Source organism: Ambystoma mexicanum, chromosome 4q (assembly GCF_040938575.1).
Source record: "Ambystoma mexicanum isolate Mex_15411 chromosome 4q, UKY_AmexF1_1, whole genome shotgun sequence".
Classification (NCBI taxonomy): Eukaryota; Metazoa; Chordata; class Amphibia; order Caudata; family Ambystomatidae; genus Ambystoma; species Ambystoma mexicanum.
Window position 1 is genome coordinate 397,648,494 of NC_090928.1, and position 27,652 is coordinate 397,676,145.

A 27,652-nucleotide genomic window follows, 5' to 3' on the forward strand; every position below is an offset into this window, starting at 1 on the left:
GGGGTCTGTACCGTGACCTACTTGGGTTTTAACATAACACATTTCTCCTCCATGCAATCAGTCAAAGAGTATTTCTCCAAGCCAAGATGAAACCTCTGTTGGCCCAATTTAAGAGTATATACCAACTCATACAAGTTGTATTGCCATAATGAAATATTACTGTCTGAAAATGTTTCTAGTGTTAACATATGGCCTTGATGTTATCTTGCTCGATATGGGGGCATTTCTTAATTCATTGGAAGGTTCTATCTTGAAAAGAAACCTTGAATTTGCACATTCTGTCCCCAACAGTGTGATAAGACACAAACTAGATTTTAGATCTTTGAAATGTATTGTTGCTTGGAGAAGAAAACAAAATGATTAGTCCTCCAGCCGACTCCTTTTTTAAGGATATCAAGAAGCTGATGGAAGATAATTCTTCCCCTTCCTTAGTTAAATGTTTAAGGCTTAACAATTATTTTTTTTTTTCCAATCTCTCTCAAATTTATTTTATTACTTTTGGAGAGACTCAGTGGAACAGTTTTATTCTTACTTTCTACATTCGGAATAAAGTCAAAATTCTTTAGGTAATGGAACAAATTGTCTAGATATCTCTTCCTTTCCCCCTTTAATATAGTTAGGTCTTTTTAATGAGATTCAAACTGAACCAGGTCCCCACTGTGGAGTGTCTCGGGCCCAGAATGGGCTTCAGTAAACAAGAAAGATTCAGCAGGGTATGTGCTATTGTTGATGAATGTGACACAATGAAGCATTTAGTTATTACTGCCCAGGTACAGCAAGTGTACAACACTTGTTCTTTTGACAATTCATACGTCCTAATGTTCCTCACTCTGCCTTGTTGCCTGCACTATTTAGATTTTTAAAAATGTTGAATGATCTAAAGATTTTAGCGTTTAGGTATTTTAATTGTGTTATGACCTTTATTTACTCCATATTGCACCTTGAATCCCCTGCGCCCCTCCCCCCACGGCTCTTTGGCCAATCAGACTTCCCCCTCCTCCCAACCGTGGCTCATGCCTATTCCATTTGAGCCATCATACTGCCCTGCTGCAGCTGTGGTGTTTGGCGGTTGGCATGCTGCATACTTTTCTTTCCACCCTTCGGTGATTGATCCAATGTGCCTTCCTAATAGGTGTGACATTCTATTTTTTTAAATACTGTTTCTACATTACAAGCAGGGTGAGGCAAAGACACAGTTTTAAATACATGTTGCATGTTCCACTAATGCAGCATTCCTCAAATGTCATTGTTTCACCACCATTTGATGGTTCTGCCCATCCACAGCTGGCAGTGTTACATTGATTCTCATTTACTCAAAAACATAACATCACATATGGGTTCATTAGAATCTTTATGAACAGTATTGGACTGCAGTATTATTCATCTGACTTTGTGCAATAGAGGTAATCATCCACCTTCGACTGCAGCTTCCCTCCATCTTGTCAGTCACTAATTACAACACTAATAGACGCCCACTTTCTTTATGGATTCAGTTCAACCTTGCTAACCTCATTTTAAAACTCAATAAGTGCATTAAAAATGCTCAATGACATTGGATTCAGCGATTGCATGCATGGATCATGCAATGTGTTCTTTGGCCACCTTTATGTGACTGCATTATATAATTGTATTGCCCTCATTAATATAGTGACACTCATTTCCGACCCTTCAACGCAGTTTTCACTTTACCTCTTATTCTGCTGCAGAAATTCCCTTTAGTCTCCCTTTAGCAACGTGCTCCATTTTCAATAATGAAAAGGTCGCTACAAAAGATTTGCTTCTGGTTAATTTATGTGCTGTTTGCCTATTGCTGACGTGCATGGAGATTTGCCACTTTCACAGACGTGGTTGGCTAGCATGTGAAAGAGGGCAGAAACTGTTGAAGGAAAATAGGATCACAGGTGTCCCCTCCATATACCTGTTGTAAATGTGTATGAAAGGGGAGATATCTAAGCGGGCTCTCCCCACGGGAAGTTTTAGAACACACACTGTTAATAAAAGGCTTATTACAATGTGTGAGTGTCAAGAAACATGCACTATTCTATGATCACTAAGTTCGTCCTCGCTATTTTGAACCTGACACCTATTTGTCCAAAGTGTTTTGAAGTGAGAAGTGGCACAGGTAAAGCAGAGAAAACAGGAATGGATAAGGAGGGAGGCCCAACAGCGGTGATACTATTAAAGAGGGTTGCCTTTGCATCGGGAGAGTGAGAGAAACATACAGAGGAGATACGATTAGGGGCCATTGACAGGTGAAGACCTCAAGTCAGTAAGTGTTATGATGCAGAGGTTGCAGATGAAGCAGTCACAAGGGGCAACAGGTAGTGTACAACAGACACAGGTGAAAGGTGGGAGCCCGAACCCAAACATACGTACATATGCAGTCTTGCATCAGTGCTAGCCTTCTCCTTCAGCTCTCTATTGATCTCCCTTGAAGCCGTGGGACCTGACCATAGAGAAGCTAGCACCATGGAACCGGTGGACCATGGGACAAGAGGACTCTTGAGTAAAGTTTTACTGCAAACCAAAGACTGAGATAAGGGTTTATCAGTCCAGGAAGCCTTTGTGAACTTCTGTGTGGAGACTATTGGAATACAGGGCCCGTAGGTCCGCCCCTAGCTTCGACGGACTGTTCCAAGTAGCAATCATCACACCTGAAAAGCAGAAAGAGCTACACAAGAAAGTGGCACTACTTTGTTTTGATCGCATTGGTTATGAGAAATTGCCATTGGTTTATATTAGGTTCTCTTTTGTCTCAATAAAATATTTGAGAACTGTTGCACATTGTGAATGCATTTGTGTCTTTCACTTGTGGCCACGCCATATCGGGTTTGGTCACAAAGCCAAGTGAACTTCACAGACAACACAACTCAGACATGGGCAATAACTTGGTCTTGTCAAGAGGGGGCAGTGTGAAGGCATCATGATGCATGACATAGACAACATGCTTAGAGTTCAATATAAGATGATTTGTTAGATCAAATGTCTGTATGGTTGAAGGCCTCACTTGCCCTATACTATGGTGGGATTTCCCTACCTAAAGAAACTAAGGAAAGTCTGAGTCAGAAAGTTGTCTGTGTCCAAAACCTATCCTTGCCCTCACAACTAAAGCTAAACAATGTGTAGGGATGTCCATAATAAAAGAAATGGTGATTAACACAATGTTCATAGCTTCTTCCAGGACCTAGATTACTCTTCAGGTCCCCTTCCCCAAGTTCAGGAAAGTTCCACAAAAGTCTCAGGATTACCTTTCCCAAGTTCACAATAGTTCCACAAGTCCTTGGGGTTCCCTTCCCCAAGTTTAAGGTAATAGAGTTCAAAAGAAAAGGGTCTACAGCATTGCAGTTCATCTGGCCTCAGGATTCCCTTCCCCAAGGCTTCAACGTAGCAACTTATACTGTTCTCAGTGTTTCAATGTTTAACGCAACTCCAGGTCAACTTGACACTTCTTCTGGATTGCATCAACAGTACATTCACAGTGCTCCCTCTTGATTTGTTTCACTTTGTCTTTGGTTTTCACAATGGAAGATTCCCTGGTCTAGGCACAGTTGTCAGATGACACGGTCCACCCAGCACAGGTCACGGAACCTGGAACCTCAGGCTCTTCAGCCCACACAGGTTCTTCTTTATCTTCCCTGTGTATAGATTCACATTCATTTAGTTTCTTCTTATTGGCCTCTTGGCTTTATGTGCAGCTTCACTCTCATCATGGCTTCTCCTGATTAGCCTCTTGGCTTTGCCACACTATGTCACACTTCCTATTCCAGTCTTGGGCCTTGTTGGACTGTATGTATTCACGAAGTTCACTTTGCAGTGGTCTTATTTTATTCTCCACCTTTGTCATGCTCTTTCACCTTCGCATTCGTATTTCATCTCTTGCTTTGAAATGGGTGTTTTCCCATTTAACTTTCATTACCTCGTATCTTCGCTCTCAAAGCTTTCATTCAGTTCCATATTCAATATTAAAGTGTTGATTCATTATTTATTTTGCCACTTGATTTCCATGTCACTGGTAACTCACTTTTTGTTCCCACACTGTGCATGCTTTTCGACTCACTCTGCATTCATTCTGCTCACCTTACATCGAGCCCCTTGGAGCGCCCGGTCTCGAGTGAGGCTTTCTTTCACTCACTGGTCTCCGGCGGTCCTGTTGGGTAGCTATGCTGGGCTCCTTCTGCTCCGTTTGCCAGCGTGCCTTCGATTGGGAGCCCCGTTCGCACCTTTGATTCCTCTCTGGGATCGCCGGCAGCTGCACTTTGCTTTCGCGTATGCTGTTGTCTGTTTGCTTTCTTTTTTCTGGTTTGCAGCTCCAGCTGCATTTCCCGGACCAAGGAGGCTTCCCCGCCCAAATTCTCCTAGGCTCCACGGGTCTCTGGGGTCATCTGCTGGCATCTTGGTGTTGCTGCATGACCCACCATGGCTGCCTGACCATAGTTAGAGGGACGTGCCTGACGTTCACAATATTCTGAAGGCATTTTCTTTGTCCAAGTACTAGAGTGATGAAAAGAGTTACTGGTGTTCACTACTCCTAGTCACCTCTTCCTCATCTCAGTACTGTCATAGGAAATATATGGGAAAATGAGGGGAGATGGTTGACAATAGCCCGTAAAGGCCGGGGGGGGGTTAGGTTGATTCTCACAAAGGAAAGGGGGATACAACAACTCACCTGTCTCACCCTTAAACCTTCTCTTCTTCACCCTCTTTCTGGTATTTCTATACTGGTAATATCTCCTGGTGTTTTCTTGGTCAGTGGGACAGTGGTAACCATACCCCATAACTCTATCTGGGATTGAGGGTTTCTCCTGAAATCGAAATCTGGGGTACCCTGTCTCGCTTAAGGACATCTCATTTTCCAATCCCCAAGTACCCTCTATCCAGGTGATCCTCCCTCACTTCTCCACCCCCAGGGTCAGGATCCAAAAGCGATGGCCTTTACCTGGCCACCTGAGAAGAGGACCAAAGGGGAGTAAATGTGATGACTCCCTCAGGCTTCCCACAGCAGTAACCCCTCTGAGCCAAATGTGGGATGATTACCATAGAGAAATCCAGTACCAGCCCTACACCTGAGGACAAAGTGGCAGTTGAAAGGTCCCCATTTCCACCCAATCATTGTGCCAGTCTGTTCCTAAGCAGTCAACCTGTATCTCTCACCATGAGCAAGATGCTCCCAGTGGTCTTGATTTTGTTTTAGGGACACACTATCATCTGGAAGTCATAAGACTGTCAGAGTCCCATATTCTCCACAGACCTACAGCCACTGCATACAAGCAAACGCCTGACCACCAGCAACACAAGCACCAGTCTTCAGGGCACACATAGCGAGCAAGGGAAATCGGTAGAGAGAGAGAGAGAGACTGCAGCAGTGGTCTTACATGGAGGCCAGAGGTATTGCACGATGCTGCCGAGTGATAGCGGCAAGCACCTGCAGCGTTAGAGGAACAAGCTAGATCACCAGCACCTATTTTTGTTATGAAAACACAATGCTCCAACATGGGACTTACCTTGGAAGCACCCGGAGATGGTGCCCCGAACATGAACATTGCCTACCCAAACTGCCATGATTTTTCCATGGTGGGCCCATACTGAGGAAGTGGGCGGGGCCTAGCCCATTTCTCCTGATCTTTGGCTGTTGTAACGTGCCCAGGGTGAGGAAGATAGTGCCTGATTGGAGTGGGACAGAAGCCCAATCCAGGCAGGCAGAGGGGAATAAAAGACCCCAGAGGAAGCAGGAAGGGTGGGTTACCTGGGTATGGTCGGAGGAGGAGGAGAAGGCAGACCAAGAGTACAGCAGGCCGGAGGAAGGAGCATCAGACTGTTAAAGTAATTTTTGGAGAAGGTGCGATATTGGCTAGTGAGTGGCGGTTGTACTGGAGTGTGCTTGTTAGTGTGTCAAGTTTATCAGCAGAGTTTGTGTAAGGGGTAACTGTGAAGCGAAAGTTACTCCGTGGAAGGAGGGTATCTGAGCTGTAGTACTTGTGCAGAGGAGGGAATAATAGTTGGAAGGAGGGAGTAGTGGTGTGGTGGAGGGAGTAAGAGTTTGGAGGAGGCTAGAGAAACATCAGAGAATAGATAGTAATATCAAAGGGTGGAGGTGAGTGACAGATGTCAGAGGGACGGGATGTAGGAGGGAAGAGAGGACAATGGGGTGGATTTAAAGGAGAGTAGCGAGAGGACAGATGAGGGAAAGGAGCGATTGAGTGTGACAGACCCAACAGGTTTTTTGTAAGTCACAATTTCCCCATTTCCTGTAGATCACTAACAACTCAGTAGTGCAGGGAAAGGTAAGATGTCTGTGATGAATCTTGTCCCTTCTCAGCAAGGGGGAGACCCTTCTCATGGGACCAGGGCACTTAGGCAGTTACCCGATCGTCCCCATGGGTTGGTACTCAGTGGGTGGATCACATGGGGCCCCCCATGGGACTAGGCAAGACTGTCCAGGGAAAACGAGCTATGCCCAAAGCATATTCCCCCCCGCCCTCATCCTACTACCCTATACAGGGTCCCATAATCCCACACACTTCCATGTATCTCTGTAGGGTAGATGATCTGAGCTCGCTAAGAATTACTGGGACTAGGTAGAGTAGGGAATACCTATGTGAGTCATATACAGAAATGTGGACGCAGAAGAGCACAAGTAACCCAGGTGAAGATGAGCACATTAATACTGAGAGGAGGAAGAGGCGTGGAGCAATGCAGAGTGCCCTGCAGAACTAACATGCACGGCCTAGATAACTTGGAGCAAGTAAGTCCAACCTTACAACAACCCGTGAAGTCCTCCTTCCTTTTTTATTATAACATAAGGGGGAGCCCTACAGGCGAAACCTTCTCGGGTTGTCAGACCATTCCTGGAGGAACCAGGAAACTCGAAACGAGCTGAAGGAAAAGAGATGCCAGGAGTGCAGAGACCCGAGACACTTGGCCAACTGTAGAAGCATCCCACAACGGATCCGCTGCGGTTGGACCAAAGAAAGGAAGCAGAGACAAGGGCAGCCAGCGGACTGGGAGAACCGGTGCACGCGCAGAGCTGGAAACACCCAAGCAAGAGCTGGGAAACGCTGCAAGGCCATTGCAACTCCTGGAGAGACCGTGAAAAGCCTGAGGATAAGCCCATGGACAACTGGAGAATGCCAGTAAGAACCCTGGAGAGGTTCGGGTAGCTGGGACATTTGGCAGGAACCCCGAAGGGCAGAAAAGTCAAAAAGAAGGAGTCTCGGACCCACTACTAATGACAAACTGCCTCTAAAGTCATCTTCATAGCCGCAGTACCTGGCAGGGTAGGGAACCAGGCGGGCTGTGAGACAAAAGCATAAGAAAGACCAAGGGAAGGGAGTCATTGTCCCTGGTGTTAGTGAACATTGTGAGAAAAGCCAAGGGAAGGGAATCATTCCCTTGGCATTGTGAGAAACCTAAGAAAGGCCAGGGGAAGGGAATCGTTCCCTGTGGTATTCCCTGTGGTATTGTGAACACGGTGTGAAGCCTGAGAAAGGCCAGGGTAAGGGAATCATTCCCCCTGGTATTGTGAACACTGTGAGAAGTCTGAGAATGGCCAGGGGAAGGGAGTTGGAACTTTGCCTTTTTTATGGACTGAGACATTTTCCATCTTGAACTTTGTGTGCTGCCTTTGAATGGGACTGGCATGGTGGTCCACTCTACAGAGGAAAGGAACTATTCTTCTGCATTAAGAAGACTCGCCAACCTTTCAGTTTAATTAGAAGTGCAAGGGAAGGAAATAGGGTTTGTTACAGGATGCATACTTCTGGTTATGGACATTCTGACATATCTTTAGTATTGAGTTGAGGAAGGGAAATCCCTCTTAGTAATAGGGCCAGGTGGGGGGGTTTCCTTTATTTTTTCTCGCAAATAAATGTATTTAGCAAGAATCATGCCACCTCTGTGACTCTCCTCCGTCCACACTCTTGCATGTCCCTGTGTGAGTTTAGATAGAGAAGGCCAAGGACCTTTAGGCTGACATCAGAGTTAATCTAGCAATTAGCAAACTGAGGGAGAAATATTCGCTATGTGCTAACCCGGGGACACCTGGGTTAGAGAAAACATTCTTGGTGATTAGAGAGGGACGGCCGATTGAATTTTCAATTAAAACCCTTGAACCACCTCTAAGATTCAGCATGCTTCTTGTTCCATCTGTGACAACGACCTACCTCCAAAGGTTTTTATTAAGGCGTATGTAAAAAAGAGGAGCAACTCGAGCAAAGAGGTCAGCTTGCATCACAAGGTTATCACAAAGTCTTTCCAGGTATCACTCCGGTGAGTCTGTGCCGATTGCCACACCATGGGTGGCTCTGCCAGATAGACCAAAAAATGTTGAAATTCCAAGTTTTGCCAATCTTAATGTCCATAGCGTTTCTCAGATTAGATCTGGAGGGCCCTGGATGCCTGGCTGGGTCTTAGAGTGCTTCCCTGTCTCAGAGTCCTGATCGTATTATACAACCCATCTTGCTTTCCTGCTCACTGAGCGAATGCTCACTCATACCCGAGGCCCTGACTCTAGATCTTAACCATGATCTTCAGGTTAACTTTCGGGTGACATCCTGGCTAAGCCGCATGAGCTCCTCCCCCTCCCACTTCTCACAAACAACTGGTAGACTGACATTTTCTCACTACCTAACTGTTATTGGGTCCTCCATGTAACTTCCCACCACCTTCCTACTGTAATTCTGGCTCTCCCTTGCCCCCTCCAATTAAGAACTTTCCTTTCTTGTTTTTTATTTTCTCTCTCTCCTCCAGTGTTCTTACTATCTCACTATGGCTTCACCTCCTCCTTCCTACTCTTCACACCTTCTGACTTTTTCCATTTCTCTGACCTCTTCCCGCTCTTCTTTCATAGTCTCCTTCTCTGACCTCTCCTGTACCCTCGACTCCTCCTTGATGTTCCCCACCTCAAACCTCTTCTGCATTCGCCAGTCATCCTAGAACAGCAATTCTCTCTGCACTTCTACTTACTTCTGCACCCCAGTTCTCTCTGCACCTCGAACTGTCCCTTCTGCTCCCTCTACTCCTCCACCACCTCCTGCATCTTCAGCTCTCTGCACCTTCACTTCCTCCTCCACTTTCAGCTCTCTCTTCATCTCCACCACTCCACATCTTGCTGCTCCCTTACCACACAAATATACAACAGCATGATGCTGCTGAGAATGTATACCTGAAAAGGCTGCTAAACCCTCCCACTGATCTGGGTCTGCATTAAGAGTTTGCAGATGTCTTTTAATATTACTGCCTACACAGGATTGGGTAAAGGCTGACCATGCTTTCACATAAGGTAGTAAATCTGAAAATCATTGGGGATTCTCATCGCGTGAGTTAAGCCAACAAGAGGCCGATCTACCATCCTGCAATTCTGTTTAATATGTATGCATGCTGATGATACACACACAAGAAAGTCTGCGAGTGGTTCCTTCATCTGTATAGAGCATGGTTCACTGATCAACCTCCTCTTCCCCTCCAGCCGGCTCTTCTCCTTCCTCGTGCCTGCGGGGAAGGTTTGGTTTCCCTGACTCTCCCAATTCCTGTGACTGTCTATTGTGCAATACTTGTAGAGCCATTTCACTGGGCCTGCAGAGTCACTACTTCTGTTCCCATACATGAATGCGCCAGCAACCTATACCAGTTCCATGTGATGCGCCCCTACCCCTTGTCCAGATAGTTGTAGGAGGCATAAGAGGATCCTCCGCATACTGCCTCTCTCCCCAGATCATGAAGTGGGGGGTGGGGTTCAATCTCATGAAGGACCCCCAAACACGCAGGGGACCCAGGCAGGAGACTTCATCAAAGTATGTTAACCCATTCCCTGAAGCCAATTTTGGCCAGATTGATGGGGAAACCTTTCTACAGCCTTTTGCAGATATTTCACCCAGACAGTATCTGACATGCTGAGTATCTGCCAAATATGATTTGTAATCTGATCCTACTTTTCAAAGATTTTCAGAAATTCTAGACTATTACCTAGTGGCAGATATGTAATAGTTTACTAGACGACGATACAATTGACTTAATAGGCTTCCAAATGTACAATAATGATTTGCCCCACCGTTAGACGACTATCGATCTAGCTCGGTGTAATAGCTGGTGAACAAAAGTTTTGGTTACTCCTATTACGTCAACCTCCAGTCATTTAAATCACAAAATGATATTTTTTATTTTTTATATTTCTTTTTGCTGATCTTGCATTTCCTCCGGCAGTGGGTTTGTGAGTTGGGTGTGTGCGCGTTTCTTCAAATTTTATTTTTTGCAGCGGTCCTAAACATCAGAATGCTCTGGTTAATGTTAAAGGTGCTTCTATCTAAGGTGAATGTGTGCAGGCGCTGTCCCTCTATAGGTGATTATGAATAGACCCCTTAGGCTTTGCATAGATTTCCATAAAGTGTTTGATTTGCTCAAGAACGATGCATGGATGGTTGGTGTTCATCATTTGTGGGTTCAAGAGAACACATATTTGATTCTGGCTAAAGGAGGGATGTTGCATGTAAGTCTCTTTAACGCATTTTTGCATGAATAAGTGAGCAATAAGCAAAAGAATAACACGCAATATATAATTTGATCCGAAGATAATAGACCAATTAAAAATGCATATGACCTCTTCGTTGTTTATTTCCCTGAAAAAAGGGAACCCAGTCTTTTAGCTCACCTGGTCCTGACGGGGAAATAAGAACACATGCAAACCATGTTATCAGGAAAGAATTGCTCCCTGCCTGACAGAGAATCAATTGCAACAACCTTTCAAAATGCTTTACACAACAAAATGTGCAAAGGCATTAAACATCCACTAAATACTCAATCTGTACAACAATCCATTCAATTATTTCTTCATAATACAAATGTATGATAATTGTGTTTTTGCACCGCAAATAATTTATTTGGCACAACTCTAGCGGCTGTTGTGTGAATCCTTAGTGTTACGCTTGCTGTACTTCTACAAATGCTAGGCTGCTTTCCTGGTCTATGGTGGAGGTATATTCCAAATGGCTGTCCTGTGTATTCAGCCAGGATATAGTCACTTGCAGAAGCTCTATCCCCTTCCATATCACCGGGATATCATCTATGTAGCGTTTCCACAGGCTCATCTTAATGGGAAAAGGATTACAGTCGCTATACTGTCAAGGAAAAAGGATCACACTCGACTCTGGTGGATTGGTGAAATTTATAGAAAGCTGTGACAGCACGAACCCAAGAGCAACCAAAGACACAAAGTCCCAAGCGTCCCCTTGCCACTGAGCCCCCCAGCCTTTGTACCCACCAGGACTCCTGCTTTCCAATGCAAGTGGCGGTCCCAATAGGTCAGGTTTGCACACTAAATTCATCCTGCTAGCAAAGAACAAAGCCTCTTTGTGTCAGCCTTTGACACCCGCTATGCTATTTCATGTAACTCAGTTAAGGTGCCTACACTCCTTAAAGGTTCCCATACACTTTGAGGCGAGCAAGAGCGTTGGCGATGTGATGACTTACGCTAAAAAGCGAGGGCCTAGATCCCACGTGCATATGCCAAAAAGGAAACATCAGAAGCGAGAGATGAGAAAGTGAGCATTCCAACAAACTAGGCGAGAGGCTTTTATTGCAAAGACATGCACAGTACCTCCTACAGTCTCTGCCTCGCATAAGCAGCAAATGTTGTTTAAACATGGCAGTTTACAGGGCCTAGTTGGTATAATACTGATGTGGCACGCATGGGGAGTACATACAATTTGAATTTCCCAATTTTCCTCCACAATACACAATCTTTTTAATCAAAACATTCTACGTATAGATTAGGAACGCTGGGATGCACCGTAGTTTGCATCACGGTTCCTTCTATTTGGATACACATTCTGTCTGCAAACTGGAAAAAAAGATTGGCAAGCCCAAATTCTGTGCACCATAATACACCTGATGGAAGCTCATCGGGAACCTCTAAGAAGTGTATTTGTTTATTGTAGATTGTATCATGCAAGGTGAACCATAGAGAGAGAAATTAGATTTCTTGATACCCCCAGAAGAGTGTCCTGCATTGTGTAGCCAAGTGGACAGAAACCTGCGCTAGGTGGGGCACGCACAATCACCATTTGAGATGTGTTAAAGAGTAAAATACACATTGTGTCCTTAGTGTAATACTTGTTGTAGTGTTATCAAAACTATGCAGATATTACTACATCATTTGTATTTAATGGTAGCATTTTTCTACAAACAGCCGCTAGAGTTGCGCCAAAGGGATTCTTTGCTGTGTAAAAACACAATTATCAAAAATATGTATTATGAAGAAATAATTGAATGGATTTAATGGAGGTTTAATAAATATGCATTTTTGGTGTCTTTGACATTTTCTAAGGTGGTTCCCATTGGTTTTCTGCCAGGCAGAGAGCACATGCTTCCTGGTACCATGGTTTGCCTTTTAAATTGGTCAACCATATAGTAAAAGATGTAAAACTTGAACTGGTTCATCCTAGCAAAATCCTTCCCTGGAGCTGATCTGGATGTTTTCTGGCTTTAATGTGGGTGTTATAATGTAGATGGTAGGTGCTTGGAAAATGCAAGCTTACGTAGCGCGGTAGCCCGCTGCTTAGAATTGAAAATTGGGATCCTTTCATATTAGTTTACCAGCTCCCCATTTAGTCATAGCTGGGTTTCCACTATATAAAACCCCCAGAACATATTACTGATATTGTTTTTCTTTCTTCATCCCGAGTTTGACTTTCTTCTGCATGCATCGCCTTAAAACGTGTTAGTTATTTGTGCGCACTGTGTTATGGGCGCGTACGGTCTTAAGTGGTGTCAAATTGTACGTTTGACTCTCAGATTGTGTTATCATTGGCATGAAGATGGGGTTTAGTTAGACGGTTCAACATGCAAGACAGTGAATGTCAAAGAAGCTACCTATAACTTTTAACCTTTCCCAATGGCATGTTTTTTCTAGTGGGGAGTGGGAAGGAAGACAATCTGGGATTGGGCCTTGCATCGCCTTTCTAGGTAATCCGCTCCGATGTTCCTATTTGGTTATCACATGCTGTACACTGACTACAACAAATGCAAGCTGGAAGTGCTACTGTTAAACACGGAAGAGGGAGAAGGAATGCGCCATGAAGTTACCCGGGCCTTCCGATGCCCCAAATGTGTTATGGTGGGTAGGCCATTGCAAATCAACGGCAATAAGAGTCCAAGCTGACGGCCAATATGGACAACTTTCCTATGGCCCTGATTATGAGTTTGCTGGTATCCCGCTGATATTACCGTCCCTGACACCCAATATCCTGCTATTACCAGAATATTACAGACAGGGGAGTGCTGGTAAGTTCCCATTCCCATGGTTGGTAAATGGTGCCTGTGATTCAGGCATTTGTTTGCTGGTAGGGGCCTGAACTTTCAGCACGCCAGGCCTGCCAGCAGATCTTTATCCCCCACCATCAAATTTGAAGGGTGCCGGCCTGGAAGAAATGCCAGAGCTCGTATTACCAGCATTTATTCCAGACTGGCATACTTGTAATGAGGCCCTATGTCTTTTTAGGGACTTTCACCCAAACAGTGTAACAAGCATGACAACTGGAAATGTATAGTTGTTTATGAATTGTCTCCTCCAAGCACCATGGTCACTTTAGCTGTGGAATAACTTTTTTTGTAAATGTGCACTTCGGCTCATGTTTTATTGCTTGGGTTTGGAAGACATGATACTACTACTGTCTGTTAAACCTGGATTCAATAGTGAAAACTAAGTTTAATAACATAACCGGTGTATTTGTAGAGCGCACGTTCACCCCAAGAGGGGCATCTTGGCGCTATTGACAGATAATCGATGTTGATTGTTAACTAACTTAATGGTATTCATAACATAGTTCATTACTAATTAAACTGCTGGTACCCAAAAGGGATCATGTATCTTATTTTTATCATTACAGCGTCCTTGACCTAAATGCATTTGAACGCCAGAATAAAGCAGAAGGCCTTGGTATGGTAACGGAAGAAGGATCAGGTACTATCTTAATAAAAACTTTTACTCTGGTCTGTTACACCAGACAGTCGTATATTCTATTGCCCTGCAATTATCAAGTTTCCTGATATGTTATGATTGTCACGATTAATGAATGTATTGCTGAATTGTCTGAGTGTACCGTATTTGATGCCACCATGATTGGGTTGAGTGCGTTAAATCCTAAATGCAACAAGGAGTAGATTAGCTAGAACAGACTGTTTAGGTCGGAATGGTGACAAGCAGTGCAATTGTTTTTGTTTTTTTATTACTGTTGCAATTTCAACTTGTCAAACTATCGCAAATACAATTTGGAATTGGGGACAATAATTAAACTTTACAGGAAATATTACTAATTGGTTATACCCCGGTTGTGTTTTGCTCCCCCTCTCTTATTCTGTTCCCCCCCCTTTTTCCTTTTTGCATAATTTTGTTTTGGAATATCTTTATATTAGTTTTGATATTGGATTCTGGTTTTGTGTATTATGTTTTTGAATTGTATTCGCATTATGCAATTTACGTCCATCCTACATTATAGGATGCTCATTAGATTACTATGCACTTTAACTGTAGATATCTAACATTGACTGTTTGTTTTTATGCTGTTTTACCATGGTCTCAGCACTATGTGTTATGCTATTAGACATGTGTATAATAAAGATTGATTGATTTTATACCGTCCTTGACCTGGCCTATCCCCTCATTGAGCTCCTATACTGAGAGCAATTTATCCCGCTTGATCTTTCTAGTGGTGTGGTTCACGTGACCCCTCTTCTTTTTTGTTACTTGTTCTGTTACTCCCCTGGGTCTACGTGGTTAGGGACACCTATCCTTGATCATATAGAACTTCCTGTGTACACATGACAATTTCCAGTGAATGTAAATTGAACACTTTTTTAAACCATTCCCTCCCCTTTTTCCTGTTTTCTTAAGTTTGCTTCTTTTTTGCCAGGCTGTGTTGTCTAGCTGGTGTAGTTGTCCTATCCCACCTCAAATTTAATTGTTCTCCAGCTGAAAAAATAATTCACTTTGTGCCTCTCCTTTCCCAATTTACTGTTCCCCTTTATGTATAGACCTGTAATAAACCAAAATCTGCCTGGGTATTCACATTAACATAAGCAGCAAAAATAAGTGTCTGCCAAATCATGACTGTGCTTTGCAATTCCCATCCGCACGAGCCACACTGTCTATCCATCCCTCCATCCCTTTGACTATCTAGCCTCATGTGATGGTAGAAAGTGCCAGGAGGAAATCCCTGATGTGAACCTTTGGCTTTACTTTACATCTCAAATTGAGTGAAACTTAGCTTCACTGTGAGTTGAAAGCAACTGCTCTTTTTGCAGCCAAAACATCTCCTTAATCTCTAGCCCAGTGGCGGTTATTTTTGAAATCACAAACTGTCCAAAGATATCTGTTCTTTCAGTCTCAAAATAGGAAGCAGACATCTGCCAAACAGTTTGGGTCGCGTAGCTCAGATACCAACATAGAGGCATTCGTACAGAGCCGCACTCAAAGTTGAATCTTTTCGTTCTTATCTTCTGTCGACAATGCAGTCTTAATAGCCAATTAAATGAATGTGCTGGTTCCCTTATAGAGCCACACAAGTAATTAGCAACTTGATTTCTCCATAGTTCTGGAGACTAGTGCATTGAAAACCTTTATCAAAAACTGCCTCGGACTCCCAATAGAAAAAACCTTGTGCTGTTGCTGAAAAAGTCCAGTGGGCTCTTTGGATGACCCCAATTGGCAGTACATCCCTTTCAATTGTAACTGTGATGATGACTGGCAGAAGGGCCTATTGCGCCTTTATATATTTCTGAAGTCAAATAGCTTCCCCCACCCTTGGCAGGCAAGTTTTACATGAGTTCGAGACATGAACTCCTTCCTAATTTCTTTAATGTAGGACTTGGGAGAGAGGACCATTTGTGGGTGTGTTGATGTCTTCGGTCCTATCGGGTTTGTCGGTGGTGTGTAAAACCCTCAGCTAGTTGTTGGTCATGTGGACAGATCCTGGTGTGGCTAATCTTAGTTTTGACAGGTGGCTGCAATGTCATTTACCCACCTAGATTTATGTCACAAGCTGCCCCTGTATCCTGTTTTCAATGGTTTACTGCAGGAGCTGTATAAAATGTGTAATACCCCTATTCTATTACAAATTCGATTCAAAATGTAACGTGTTCATCTTGAATATCTGCTTTGTACTGTATATGTATGTTGACCATATACAGTGTTGACTCCTGCTAGAGAAAAACAAAACCTTGACCTAATTGGTCTCAGTGCCACTAGGGCTTTCATGCAGTACATCACTGTGTGGGCCCCCCCTCAATGTGTAAGCAACTTCATTCTCCCTGACCCTGGGGACTGCTGCTTCCCTTTCCGGAGACCCTTTCTAGCTCTGGAGTTCACTATTTTTTTTTATTGAAACTTCAGCTATAAGATCCCAACTTAAAAAAGTCGGTCAAGCATAACTTTTGTTACACAAAAAGGAGAGAACCAATACGTCTAAGAACGACTTGTAGTGAGACATCTAGAAGCATTAACAGATAAAATTATATCATGCTTCCACATGGTATCTAAATTATGTTCAGACCATAAAAAGAAGTGCCTAATCATAGAAATATCAGGTCCAGGTATCAGACAGACAGAACTTTGGTAGGTAATTAAATGACTAAAGCTTAAAAAACTCAATTCAAAGTCTATGAATGCAAATGCCAGAAAAAAAAAGGCGTTAGTTAATTAATTAGTTAATTAAGCCTCAGAACACAAGAGAAGAGAGTCCAAAAGGTTGACAACAGCACATGTTAGTTGGATGTCATGTCCAGCAATCATACGGCCCCACCAGTTTGCCAAGTCGTCATCAAGTGGGGCATATTTCCCAAGATGGCATTGTCACTGAGTATTTACCCCTCCGCATGCCGTCACCAGGTGTTGACGATTCTATTGCGTTAGAGCAAAATTGACAGATGTTATCTACAATATCCTTGTTCCTGCGTTGCCACAGCATTTCTTTAGTCTGAATGGCATTTAGCCTGAACTTTAAATAAATTTTGCGGCATTGTGGACCAGGACATTTTACTAATTATCTACATGGTTTGTTCAATTTATGGGCACTAGTTTCTGATTTCAGCGTCGATTTCAAAGTGCTTCGATGTTCTGAGTTGGAAATCCAAGACCAATTTTCAAATTTCTTTTTTGCCAACTGTGGCAAATTAATTAGGTCATCAATTGATATGTCCGCATTGGTTAGATGGTTGGCTAGGGCTAGTTTCCAAACGCCCAGCAATTGATTATTGGCGGTTTCATATTTCCCAACTAGAATTTGGTAGGCGGGACTCTGTGCAGTAACGCACATTTTCCTCCAGGCGCTCAGTGATTTCCAAATTACTACAGAATGTAGAGAATTCAGAGATAGCTCGTAACGGATCGCAATAATGGATACGTAGTTAGGGAGTCTTAGGACGCGCCTCCAAAATATTGCTTCGAGTTTATGCCACGTTTGTTCGTCCAAATTACAGCCGGCCTCAGCACCAAAGGCGATCGCTGGAATTACCTTTTGAACATAAAATGTCAAAACTGGTGACAGACTGAATTTTCCGTATTCGCTGTTGATCTTGGCCCCTTGAATTGCAAACTGATTCATCCGTGCAATTAAATCTTGCCTCCAATAATGTTTGTTTACGGAGTTGTTAAACATGACGCCAAGATATCGAATGGACTTCACTGTTGACAAGATGTTATTCTCGATAGTCCATTTGAAGGCTTTGTCTTTCCGAGATGTTATTGAGCCAATAGCCATTATTTTGGTTTTATCGACATTCAATTTCAGGTCGTTTTGTTTTAAATAGTCGCTGAGATTGCTCAGCAACTGTTGAAGGCCAATCTGGGTGCAATCAATTAAAACAAGATCATCTGCATATGCTATGCATTTTATTGGAGTGTCGTTAATTTGAGGAGGAAAGCACTGGACCTGGTTCAGACAAGCTGGAACGTCTGCAATAAAGAGCTTAAAGAGCTCAGCTGCCATAGGGCAGCCTTGCTACACGCCTCTATGTGTAAGAATGTTTAATGACAGTTCGCCTTGATTATTTAGCCGCACTTGCATTGATGTGCCAGAATGTAAGGCTTGTATCGGCTCCAATATCGATTTAAGACAGTTCCAGTTTTGTAATTTTGTCTAAAGCAGCTCGCGGTTGATCATGTCAAAGGCTTGCCGTAGATCAATAAAGGCAAGAAATAGTTTTTTTCCCGTCTTCAAGGTTTCCAGCTTTAAAATGGTTAAAATAAGTAAGTTGACTTCGACACCCATTCCTTTGGTAAAGCCTGTTTGTCTGATGTATAAAATCGCCCAATGCATCCAGTTTTTGGCGTAGACACAAACCCAAAATTTTTCCAATGGTATCAAGGAGGGCAATCGGGCGATAATTGGTTGGTGTCGCTAGATTGCCCCGCTTGAATATTGAATATTGGAACCACAATTGCCTCCAGCCATGAATCAGGCATTTGCTTTGTAGTTTGTATCGTTTTTAACAAGGCTTCGATCATGAAGGACCATTGCCGGGCATATTTTTTCAGCATGATATTGGTGATCATGTCGGGACCTGCGGCGTGAGAGTTCTTCAAGGACATAATCATTTTTTCTATTTCAAGAGCGGACATCGTCACGTCCCAAGCAGCACCAGATCATTTTATGTCTGGTTGGCATTCTTCTTGTGGCAGCTGATAGACTTCAGAGAAGTACTCTACCCAAGTTGCGCTGTTTATTTCGTTGGATATATGCGCTGAACATCGAGAATTGCCGGAATTTAAGATGTCCCATATCTGACGGGTGTTTTTGGTCACCAGTATTTTCATCATTATTTCGGCCTTGTTTTGTTGGATAATCATCTTGTGAGATTTCAGCCAATTGCGATACACCTGGCGCCTTTGTTTAATTTCTTTCCTTAGCTTCCCTTCCGTCATGGAGGAGCTGGAAAACCTTTTCAGCATTCTTATGTCAGCTCTCATCATTTTCTTTTGATCGCAGATGATTGTGCTTGACATATGTTTATGTGACAATCCCATTGATCTTGCTGCGACTATAATGCACTTCGTTTTACTGATCAGTGGTGCGTAGTTGACATTTTGCTCTGCGTAGAGCTTGTGGAACTGTTCGCTCAATAATTGTAGTTTGGGTCCATTTATTTGCAAGCGATTGCCCCTAGCATTGACTGAAATAGGAAATTCATATTGTCCTTCTGGGAATGACCACTCGATCATGCACGAGAGGCGTAAGAGGTCGTGGTCACTATTACGCATTTTGTCAATATTTAAGTGGGTTATCTTGTCCACCATATTCTGAGACACCCAAAAGTAATCCAGGACACTATGAGAGGTGTCACGATGCCAGGTTGCAGATGGGGGATCGTCGCCTTTGACATTTCCATTCACCAGATGGCAATTTCCATTTTGTAAGGCCTTCATCCATGCCTTGCTTCGGCTAGAGAGCTCATGTTCAGCCAGTGGTAAGTATACCTGTCGGGTGTTGTCAAAGCCAAACCAGGAGCAGTTTAAATCCCCACAGCAAATTATAGACAGGTTTCTGTGTGTTATAACAGCATTGTCTATGAGGCTAGTAATGGCCTTTAAAAAGAGAGCTGTGCTGATTTTATGAGGATTCCAGTATCCATTAATGATCAAAAGGTTTTGCCGCTCTTCTATAATGCCTTGAGTTGATTGCATTAGAATCCCCTGAGTGAAAGAGTTTGGATTGGAGACTTCCAACGTTTTCCAGTGATTAGTGACTTTGATCATAGTAAGTAGCCCAGAGTAGGGGCGACCTTGTATGTTTTTTACGGCGGAGTTCAAATGAACTTCAAAGCCATCTATCGTTGGAGCCTCAACAAGCCATGTTTCTATAGTTCACTATTCAAAACGAAGGAGTCTGTATTGGTGCACACATGCCAAGCTTTAACATTTCAGATCCAAGCAGTAGTGAGCACATGGCTCTTCACCCGGAGACAGTGAATACCATATTTCCATTTTAGCCCCACGCTATCTTTCAGTGTTAATTCTATTGTATAATAGTTGACATGACTATATCAGTACTTAGTAAACAGTAGTGTTTGTTTTCCCAATCCCACTGGATGAAAAGACAAAAGCACAATTCATTGGGCCTATAAGAGGCACACTCTGCATCCCAGAGTATCTGATTGACTCCAGAGTCCCTCTGAAATGAACCTGCTGCTCTCTCAAGCCAGATCTAAACAAGGCACTGTGCCTCATTGGCATTGCAAGTCCTATATTGGTTACCATAAAAAGGGGTTTTACTCTAAGCCGTCTGTTGGGCCATAGAATGTATCAGTTGCATGGAGCGACATTTTTGAGCCATTGTTTCCAGGCCAAGGCATTCAGATAACATCCATGCTTTTTGGAAGATAAGATGCTATGTGACTGCCCTTTCAGTTTAGCCAGCAGAAGTTGGAGCACTCTGCTAGCAGTCATCTCCAAAAGTTATGAGAAAGATGTATACATTCCCTAGCTCTGCAAATCGGTTTGGGTCTAGTACATAGCATAGAACCTAAGGTCACATAGCATAATTACATAAGTCTCCTTTTCTCTGGAAAAAAACACACTTTTCCTTGAGTTGAGCCTCTAATCATGATACAAGTCTTCCATCCTTATAGTTAACTAGCAAAAAGTACCCATTCTCCGAACAGGTTCTGTAGATGGACATGACAACACTGATCGTGTAGGTCGCTGTTTGATTCGCCTATCACTTGATGTGCTTTGCACCCTGAATTAAACTGCACTGAGAATGGGCACATGTCTGGCTGACATACCCCAGATCAGACGTTGGGGGGAGGTGAGACTTGGTGTGCTGCTGCATACTGGGACCTTCTGTACTTTCTCCTCACCTGTTGTCTCACCCTGGCATGGTGCAGTTCATTGTGGTGCAAATATCTTGGAAACCGTGCATCCTAGGGCATTGAAACGTGGTTTTCAAAGTCCACGGCCTCGAGTTTTGTTCCTCGTGTTGAGACCAGTCCGTCTATGGCCACATTAATGTTTCACCGATTTCAGGCAACCGTTTCATGTGTGAAGGTGCTGAAATTCAGGGAAAGGGGTGGGGTGTCCAAATGTCATGTAGTTGGTTATGTCTGCAGGGTCCTAATAGGTAACTATACAAAAATTGGGGCAGATTGGTGAAACTGTGTGGAATTGTATAAGGAACAGCGCGTCGCCAAGCCACAAACACAGTTTGACTTCTGCTGAAATCCAGGGAAAGGGGTGGGGTGTCTAAATGTCATGTAGCCAGTAATGTCCGGAGGGTCCTAACGGGTTACTATGCAAAGGTTGGTGCAGATTGGTGACACAGTGTGGAATTTTATAAGGAACAACGCTTCGCCAAACCACAAAACCACACATTTCGAATTTAAAAATATAGATTGTGTGCTGTATTCGAGATGTTTCAAGTTCATTAATATCTTTAGGTGTATATGAGGCACTCAGTAGATCACACAATTAAACATCGATGACGCACAGAGTAATTTAATTGCAGGCCTAAATCCCAAGAGATTAAAATGTTCTTCGCCAAGTGTACGCAAGCATAGTATAGCCATCTGTTCATGGCGAGAAAGTCTGCTACTTCCGCTGACTGTTTTGGCTTTGTTTGATGTGTGTCTCTTGTAGAACTCATTTGCCAAGACCAATACTGGGTGTGTTTTGTCTGCACACAAAAGAACAACTCATTGTTTTGCTTCTTTGCCCCCCTTTTCTTTTCCTCCAATCTAAATGTTGTGCCCACCTTTCCTCAGTCATCAGCCATGAGTGTGGTAATTATTCAACACATCCTTGTGTATTTTAGTTTTACCTGTCAATAGTTTTATGTCAGCACTTTATAGCTCCTGATATGCCCTTGACTCGAACTATTGTATTATTTTTGCTGTCTCGACTCCAAACCTGACAATTTCTGTTGGCTTCCCCAATTATATATTGCTCCCTCTCAGGACTTCAACAGTAACTGACACGCTAGAGTTAAGGGCAGCAAGATTTTTTTTACCTTTTCCTTTTTTATTGTTGTTTTGCATTAGACATGGTACATGTAATGGTTGTATGTCCTGGACAGAACATGTTAATTATGCTGGAATAGTTATGTCTGAATCCTGTTTCATGTTCACTTTTGGTTCATCATCGTCTTGACTAGTTCACCCACGTGACATCAATGGTGGCTCAAGACTTGTAAGTGTGGGCAGGATTGTGAGAGGTCTTTGAAGTACCATTGGTTTGATGCAAACAAATATGCCTGCCGAAATCCCTGCAGCTAGGGATTTCATTTCAAGACTGTTTCCACCTTATATGAGGTGTCCATTTCTCACAAAATAAAAGATTCTTACCTAAATTGTTGATGTTTCATTCGCACCCAGGGAATGGGACTCAGCCAATCAGGTGGCTGGAAATACAGACGAGAACTGGCCCTTCTGAGCCTCTGTTATACCAGCCATCTGAGGCCCTTCCCCAGGTGACGCCATTTTTTATGCCCTCTGCGCTACTGTCCCACCACCCACAATCTACACCTGAAGGCTCCAAACTCACCCCTATTCCCACCCTACTTGCCTTCTTGGGCTCCCGGCACTACCATTCATTCCTGTCGGGCTGCCACCATAGAAATGGAAAAGAGACTCAGCCCCTTTTCTATTTACTATGACGGCAGCCATCTTGGTGGTTTTTCACTCGATATTGGGCTTGTGCAATAAGCATGGAGGCAACCTCCAGTAAATAAAAACTATTTGCACCCCGGACGGAACCCAAGGGTGCAAATAGCTATAACCCACCTGTCGCTGGGGTGGGTGGTGTAACTTGCTGGTATTAGCCGAGAACCCTCATTGAGGACCTCACTTTGCTTGGGCAGGCGGGCTTTACTGGCCAGGTACACTTTTCCCCCCTCCATGGTCTTTGGAAAAGGTTAAGGTTAATTGTACCGTAACATCTTTTCAGACAGTCCAATGCGAGCCATGCATTCTAACAGTCTGTGGTTACTTATTTGGCAAGCATTCAAATGTAAAGCACATGTTTATTTCTCACAAAACGGTATAAAAATGGTTCAATGAAAATAAGTACTTTCTTCAATTTTTATAAAAATAAACTACATTCCAAAAATGTTTCAACATTAAAAATGCTTATTCAAAATACACTGGTGTGAAAGTAAGTAAACTTGCATGTGTGTATTGAATATTGTGGCACATCAGACATAGGAAGTGGACCACAGGCCATGGTTCAACGTTTATTGAGAAAATTAAAGAAAACCTTCTCTAAACCTATTTCTATGAAGGGATCCCTTGCCTACAAAATAACAAACAAGTCCTCATTAGTACATCTCAGAAAAAAATACTGTCTACAATCCAAATCTGTTCTAACATACTATCTGCCCTTTGTGGTGAGGTGGAGTAAGGAGTCGGACAACAGGGGTGGCATGTTTCAAGATAGCTTTATTAAGATTTGAAGAAAAGAACCCACCTCTCGTCAGCTCTGAAGGGTTGTCCCTTCCTAAATCAATACAAACTCAGGTGCTTGTCGTCAGGATGTCTATTCCAATGAAAAATATCAGTCCTCTGTCCAAAACCTGCCCTTACCCTACCACTAATCTACAAAAATGGTTCAGCATCCAAGTGAAAATAACACCAGGAGATTTACTCCCTTCTCCTGGTGAACTGGCTCAGTCGTTATCTCTTTTCCAGCAATCCTTTGCTTTAGCTTCTGACTCAGCAAAGAAAGCGTGGTCTTCTGAAAGCTTGCTTTACGGATCTAGCAATTCTTTCCAGTCTTACGACATTCTGAAGATTACTTCCAGACAGTTCTTGTTGTCTAATCCACTCTTTAATCCTATTTGGATTATCACTGTGACGAAATAGATTCCCCCAGATGCCCTCCTGATTCTTGAATCCTGGGTTATTACTAGTATGACAAGAGAGATTACTCCCAAAGTTCTGTTGGCTTTTAGTTTTCTGATTATCACTACTGTGATGAAGGAGGTTACACCCGAGCTTCTCTTGACTCTTAGTTCTATGGGTATCACTGCTGTGACAAGGGATATTACTCCCAAACTTATCTGGACTCTGGATTATCTGAGTGTTACTACTGTGACCAGGGAGATCACTCCTGAGATTGTCTGGACTCTGGAACTGCCCCAAGCCCCTACTGGGTTTCCTGCTGTTCTTGTTACCTGTAGTATGCTGGGACTGCATTGCTGGTTCTTCCTGAGGTGCTGGGCTGACTCAAGTAGCTTCGCCATCCCCTGCTGTTTTCACTCCATTCTCCGCTTCATCCTTGTGGCTCCACAGAGACTTGTACCACTTGACTCCAGCACAGTTCCACCTCCTCGAGGTCCCACCACCGCTGGTTTCTCAGTCTCTTTCGGTTGGTCAGGAGCTTGGCTTCCAATGTTGTGCTCTGCTGACCATTCCTCAGTGTCTCCAGTACTGGGGATCAGAGTCCTTGCAGCTTCACGTTCCCAGGTTCTAACTTACCGGGCTGGGCTGGCTTCACACCAGCTGTGCTTTCTTCTCTCTTGTCCTTTCTCACTTTTTATTTCCTGGGACTGGATCCTCCCCAGCGTAAAGTCCAAGTCCTCCTTTGTTGTTGTTGATGTGATCTTTAGGCCTCCTTGAGGCCAACTCTTCTCAGTACTACATCCAGGCAATCTGTTATTAATCTTCAGGTCTCTTTGGTTCTTTCGTGTCTGGGCCATATTGATTTGTGGATCAAAGGCGGAAGATGCCTTATCATAGCAGACAGTAGTGTGTTCAGGGATTTTTGACAAGGACTTGTTCCCAGGGGAAAAGAAGTCAGGGAGTTCCTTCACGGCAATGGGAGTCCGTATCCCCCAGAGGGGGAGTCTCTCCCTGTGAGATTCTGTTTTCCCCAACCCCTAGGGGACTATTGGGTAGTGGCCTCACCTCCCTTGGCTCACGGGCAAGGGCTCAACCCTGTGGAGAAGTGACGTGATTCCATGAATCACCACACCTTCCCCTGTACAAAGAAAGAAAATGAAAACCTAAGCTTGCAATTAGGATCAGGTAACTTCCCCTTTTCGAGAATTTCATGAAGGCTGTTTTTTTTTATCCCCACCAAAGAGTTCTTTTGATATCTTTCAGTTCCTGGTTAAATATCAAAGTTAAGAAAAAGAAAAAATGTTTTTCGGTTATCCGTTTTGGTTGTAAACAAATGTTTTGTCAAATAGTCCAAATAATGTTGTTTTCCCTTCTCCTGGTAAATCTCCTCTGGACCTGGATAGGTCGGTATTCAAAATGGTAACAAGGTTCACAGATTCTTTCCCTATTGTTCACCTTACATAGGCTACAGGCTTGGCTAGCCCTGGTTGTTGTACATTTTCGCTCACCCCCTTGTAGGGTAACCATTTTTAAGCCCCTGGAGGGATCCAGACCATCTGCATTGTACACAAGGCTTTCTGGGGCCTGGGACCGCTCTACCGCCAACTTTCTCTTCCAAAACATCTTCCTTCTCGAGCTCTCTGCTCATCCATCTCCAACTCTCTGAGGGTCAGACTCTTCTCCAAGCAGAGAATGGGGGGCAGAGCTATCTCCTCGGCTGGGGCCTCCCTCTGGAACAACCTCCCTGCCTCTCTAAAACTTGAGCAGAACCACCTCTGGTTCTGGAAGCAACTCAAGGCCTTCCTTTTCGCTTCCGCTTTCTTTGTTCCTCTCCCCGGCTGATGCACCTCACTGCTCCGTGCACTGGTCACCTTCTGAGCTCGGACCCATGCTCCTGCATGTCCTGTTGCCCAGCACTTAAGGGTCTGTATCTGCAACCCTACAGTCCCGTTTCTCTGCACTTATGAGTCATCCACTGGCTGCACTTGTGATTTAACTGCACTTGTGAGTTAACTGCACCCCGAATGACACAAGGCCCAGTAAGATTGTTATTTTGTCCTCCCTTATTTCCCCCTCCTTGTGTTGTCAAGCCTAGAAACACTTGTGACATTTATAACATGCCTGTACACATCATATATCATATGGGCCTGTAAAACCCTAATGTGGTAGTGACTTTGTACCCCTCACCACCTTCTGAGGTAGTCTGCTGTGGACTAAGGGCTGTTTGGCAGTTTGTTTTTTCGCACTCCCTTCTGGGATACTTGAATACTCAGCCCAGCATAGGCTAATGGCTTTCTCTACCTTTCTTCTCTGCTTTTTCACCCCTTCGTGGGATGTTTGGTATTGCAGTCCGGCATGGGCTTGTCACCTGCTCAGCCTTAGTTTGATCTGTTTCTTCACTCCTTTGTGGGATGGTTAGTTGCATAGTCCTGTGTGGGCTTTGTGCTGGTCTTGCAGCCCTCTGCGCCTTTTGACATTAGGTCCTGTATCTCTCTTCCAGCTGTGGGTTCTGTCCAGGACTCGGTTGTGTCTGGCTGACGGGGTCCGTGTCTCAGAGCTGGTGCCGGTCTGTGCGGTTTTGTTTTGGTCGGCTTCTCTGTTTCAGAGCAGGGAAGCTCCAGACGTCGCTTCGGCTGGACGTATCCCCACTGTTACTAGTTTAGCTTTGATCTCTCTTGCTTCCCCGGTCTGGGCTCTCTTAGATCTCTGTATTACACCAAGCGGCAGCATTCTACAGGCTTTTCTGAATCTCCGCCCACCGCGTTAACAACGTGGTTATTTACTCTGCTCCTTCCTGTGAGAGAGGGGATACCATCCTATCCACTTTGAAAGCGGCAAACTCTAAAATTGTATTCTGTTAAACCCCCATGTAACCAACAAAGATTGAAGCTTTAGAAGTAAAGGGAGGTGGGATAAAATAGTTACTGGAGCATTCCCTGTCCCCACGAGGGAGGGTTTACCCCCAGTGGGATCCCTCTTGCACTGTCCTCGTGGAAGGGCATTGCGTGCTGGGCTCACCTCCCTAGTCCCTTGGGGAAAAGGGGCAAATTCCCTGGATTTGTCACAAAATGCAACAGTTTCTGTGTGTTTTCATTTTTGTGAATTGAATTAAAATGTCTATTTTTTTAATTGACTCTAATTTACATTCATAAACAAATGAACTGTGCAACTATAATTTTAATGGTTTAAATGCCATCTTATTTAGACTCCTGGGAGGGCATCCCGATGATATGGGTGGGGCGATTTCCCTTCTGGTGCCTCGAGAGTCATTATGCAGATTGCAGAGCAGTTCCCTTTAGCTGACGCTTGGAAGACTATGTACCGTATGGCTAGGCAATATACCTACTACTAATAAGCGCACGATATGCTGTCCCGTATTGACTTTTCTTTGATCTCCTCGATCCTAAAGCAGATAGTTAAGAGTGATATTCTAACCCGAACCTACTCGGATCACTCACCAATCATACTTACATTACAGATAGGGGCTTATTCCACCCTTTCTGCATCTTGGCCCCAACAGCGTTGCTCGGATGCTTCATTAGTAAAGACGCTTTATGAGAACATCGTCCTATATTTTGACACAAAAACAGTATTGGTCTCTACAATCTCTACATTATGGGAGGCGTTTAAAGTTTTATTAGAGGGATGGCACTGACTGCGTCCATGGGAGCATTAAAGGTGATAACATTTTGGCATGTATTTTACCCAAACATCTTCAGGATGTAATCGGTTTGTACCAGAGCTGAGCCCCAGTCATGTGAGATGTTGTTGCAAGCATTTGAAGACAATTGTGCCCAGCGCTTTAAGTGGACAGGGGCCACCCTGGGCCAAGCCCTGT

The 27,652-nt window shown here is 43.8% G+C and overlaps 1 protein-coding gene across 1 annotated transcript in view; it reads left to right on the plus strand.

Annotated features, from left to right (window-relative positions):
• RYR2 (ryanodine receptor 2) overlaps positions 1-27,652 on the plus strand; it is a 3,854,281-nt gene that overhangs the window by 3,191,272 nt on the left and 635,357 nt on the right. The window contains exon 83 of the mRNA XM_069607971.1: positions 13,878-13,951. Coding sequence (XP_069464072.1) covers positions 13,878-13,951 — 74 coding nt within the window. The remainder of the gene's footprint in view (positions 1-13,877; positions 13,952-27,652) is intronic.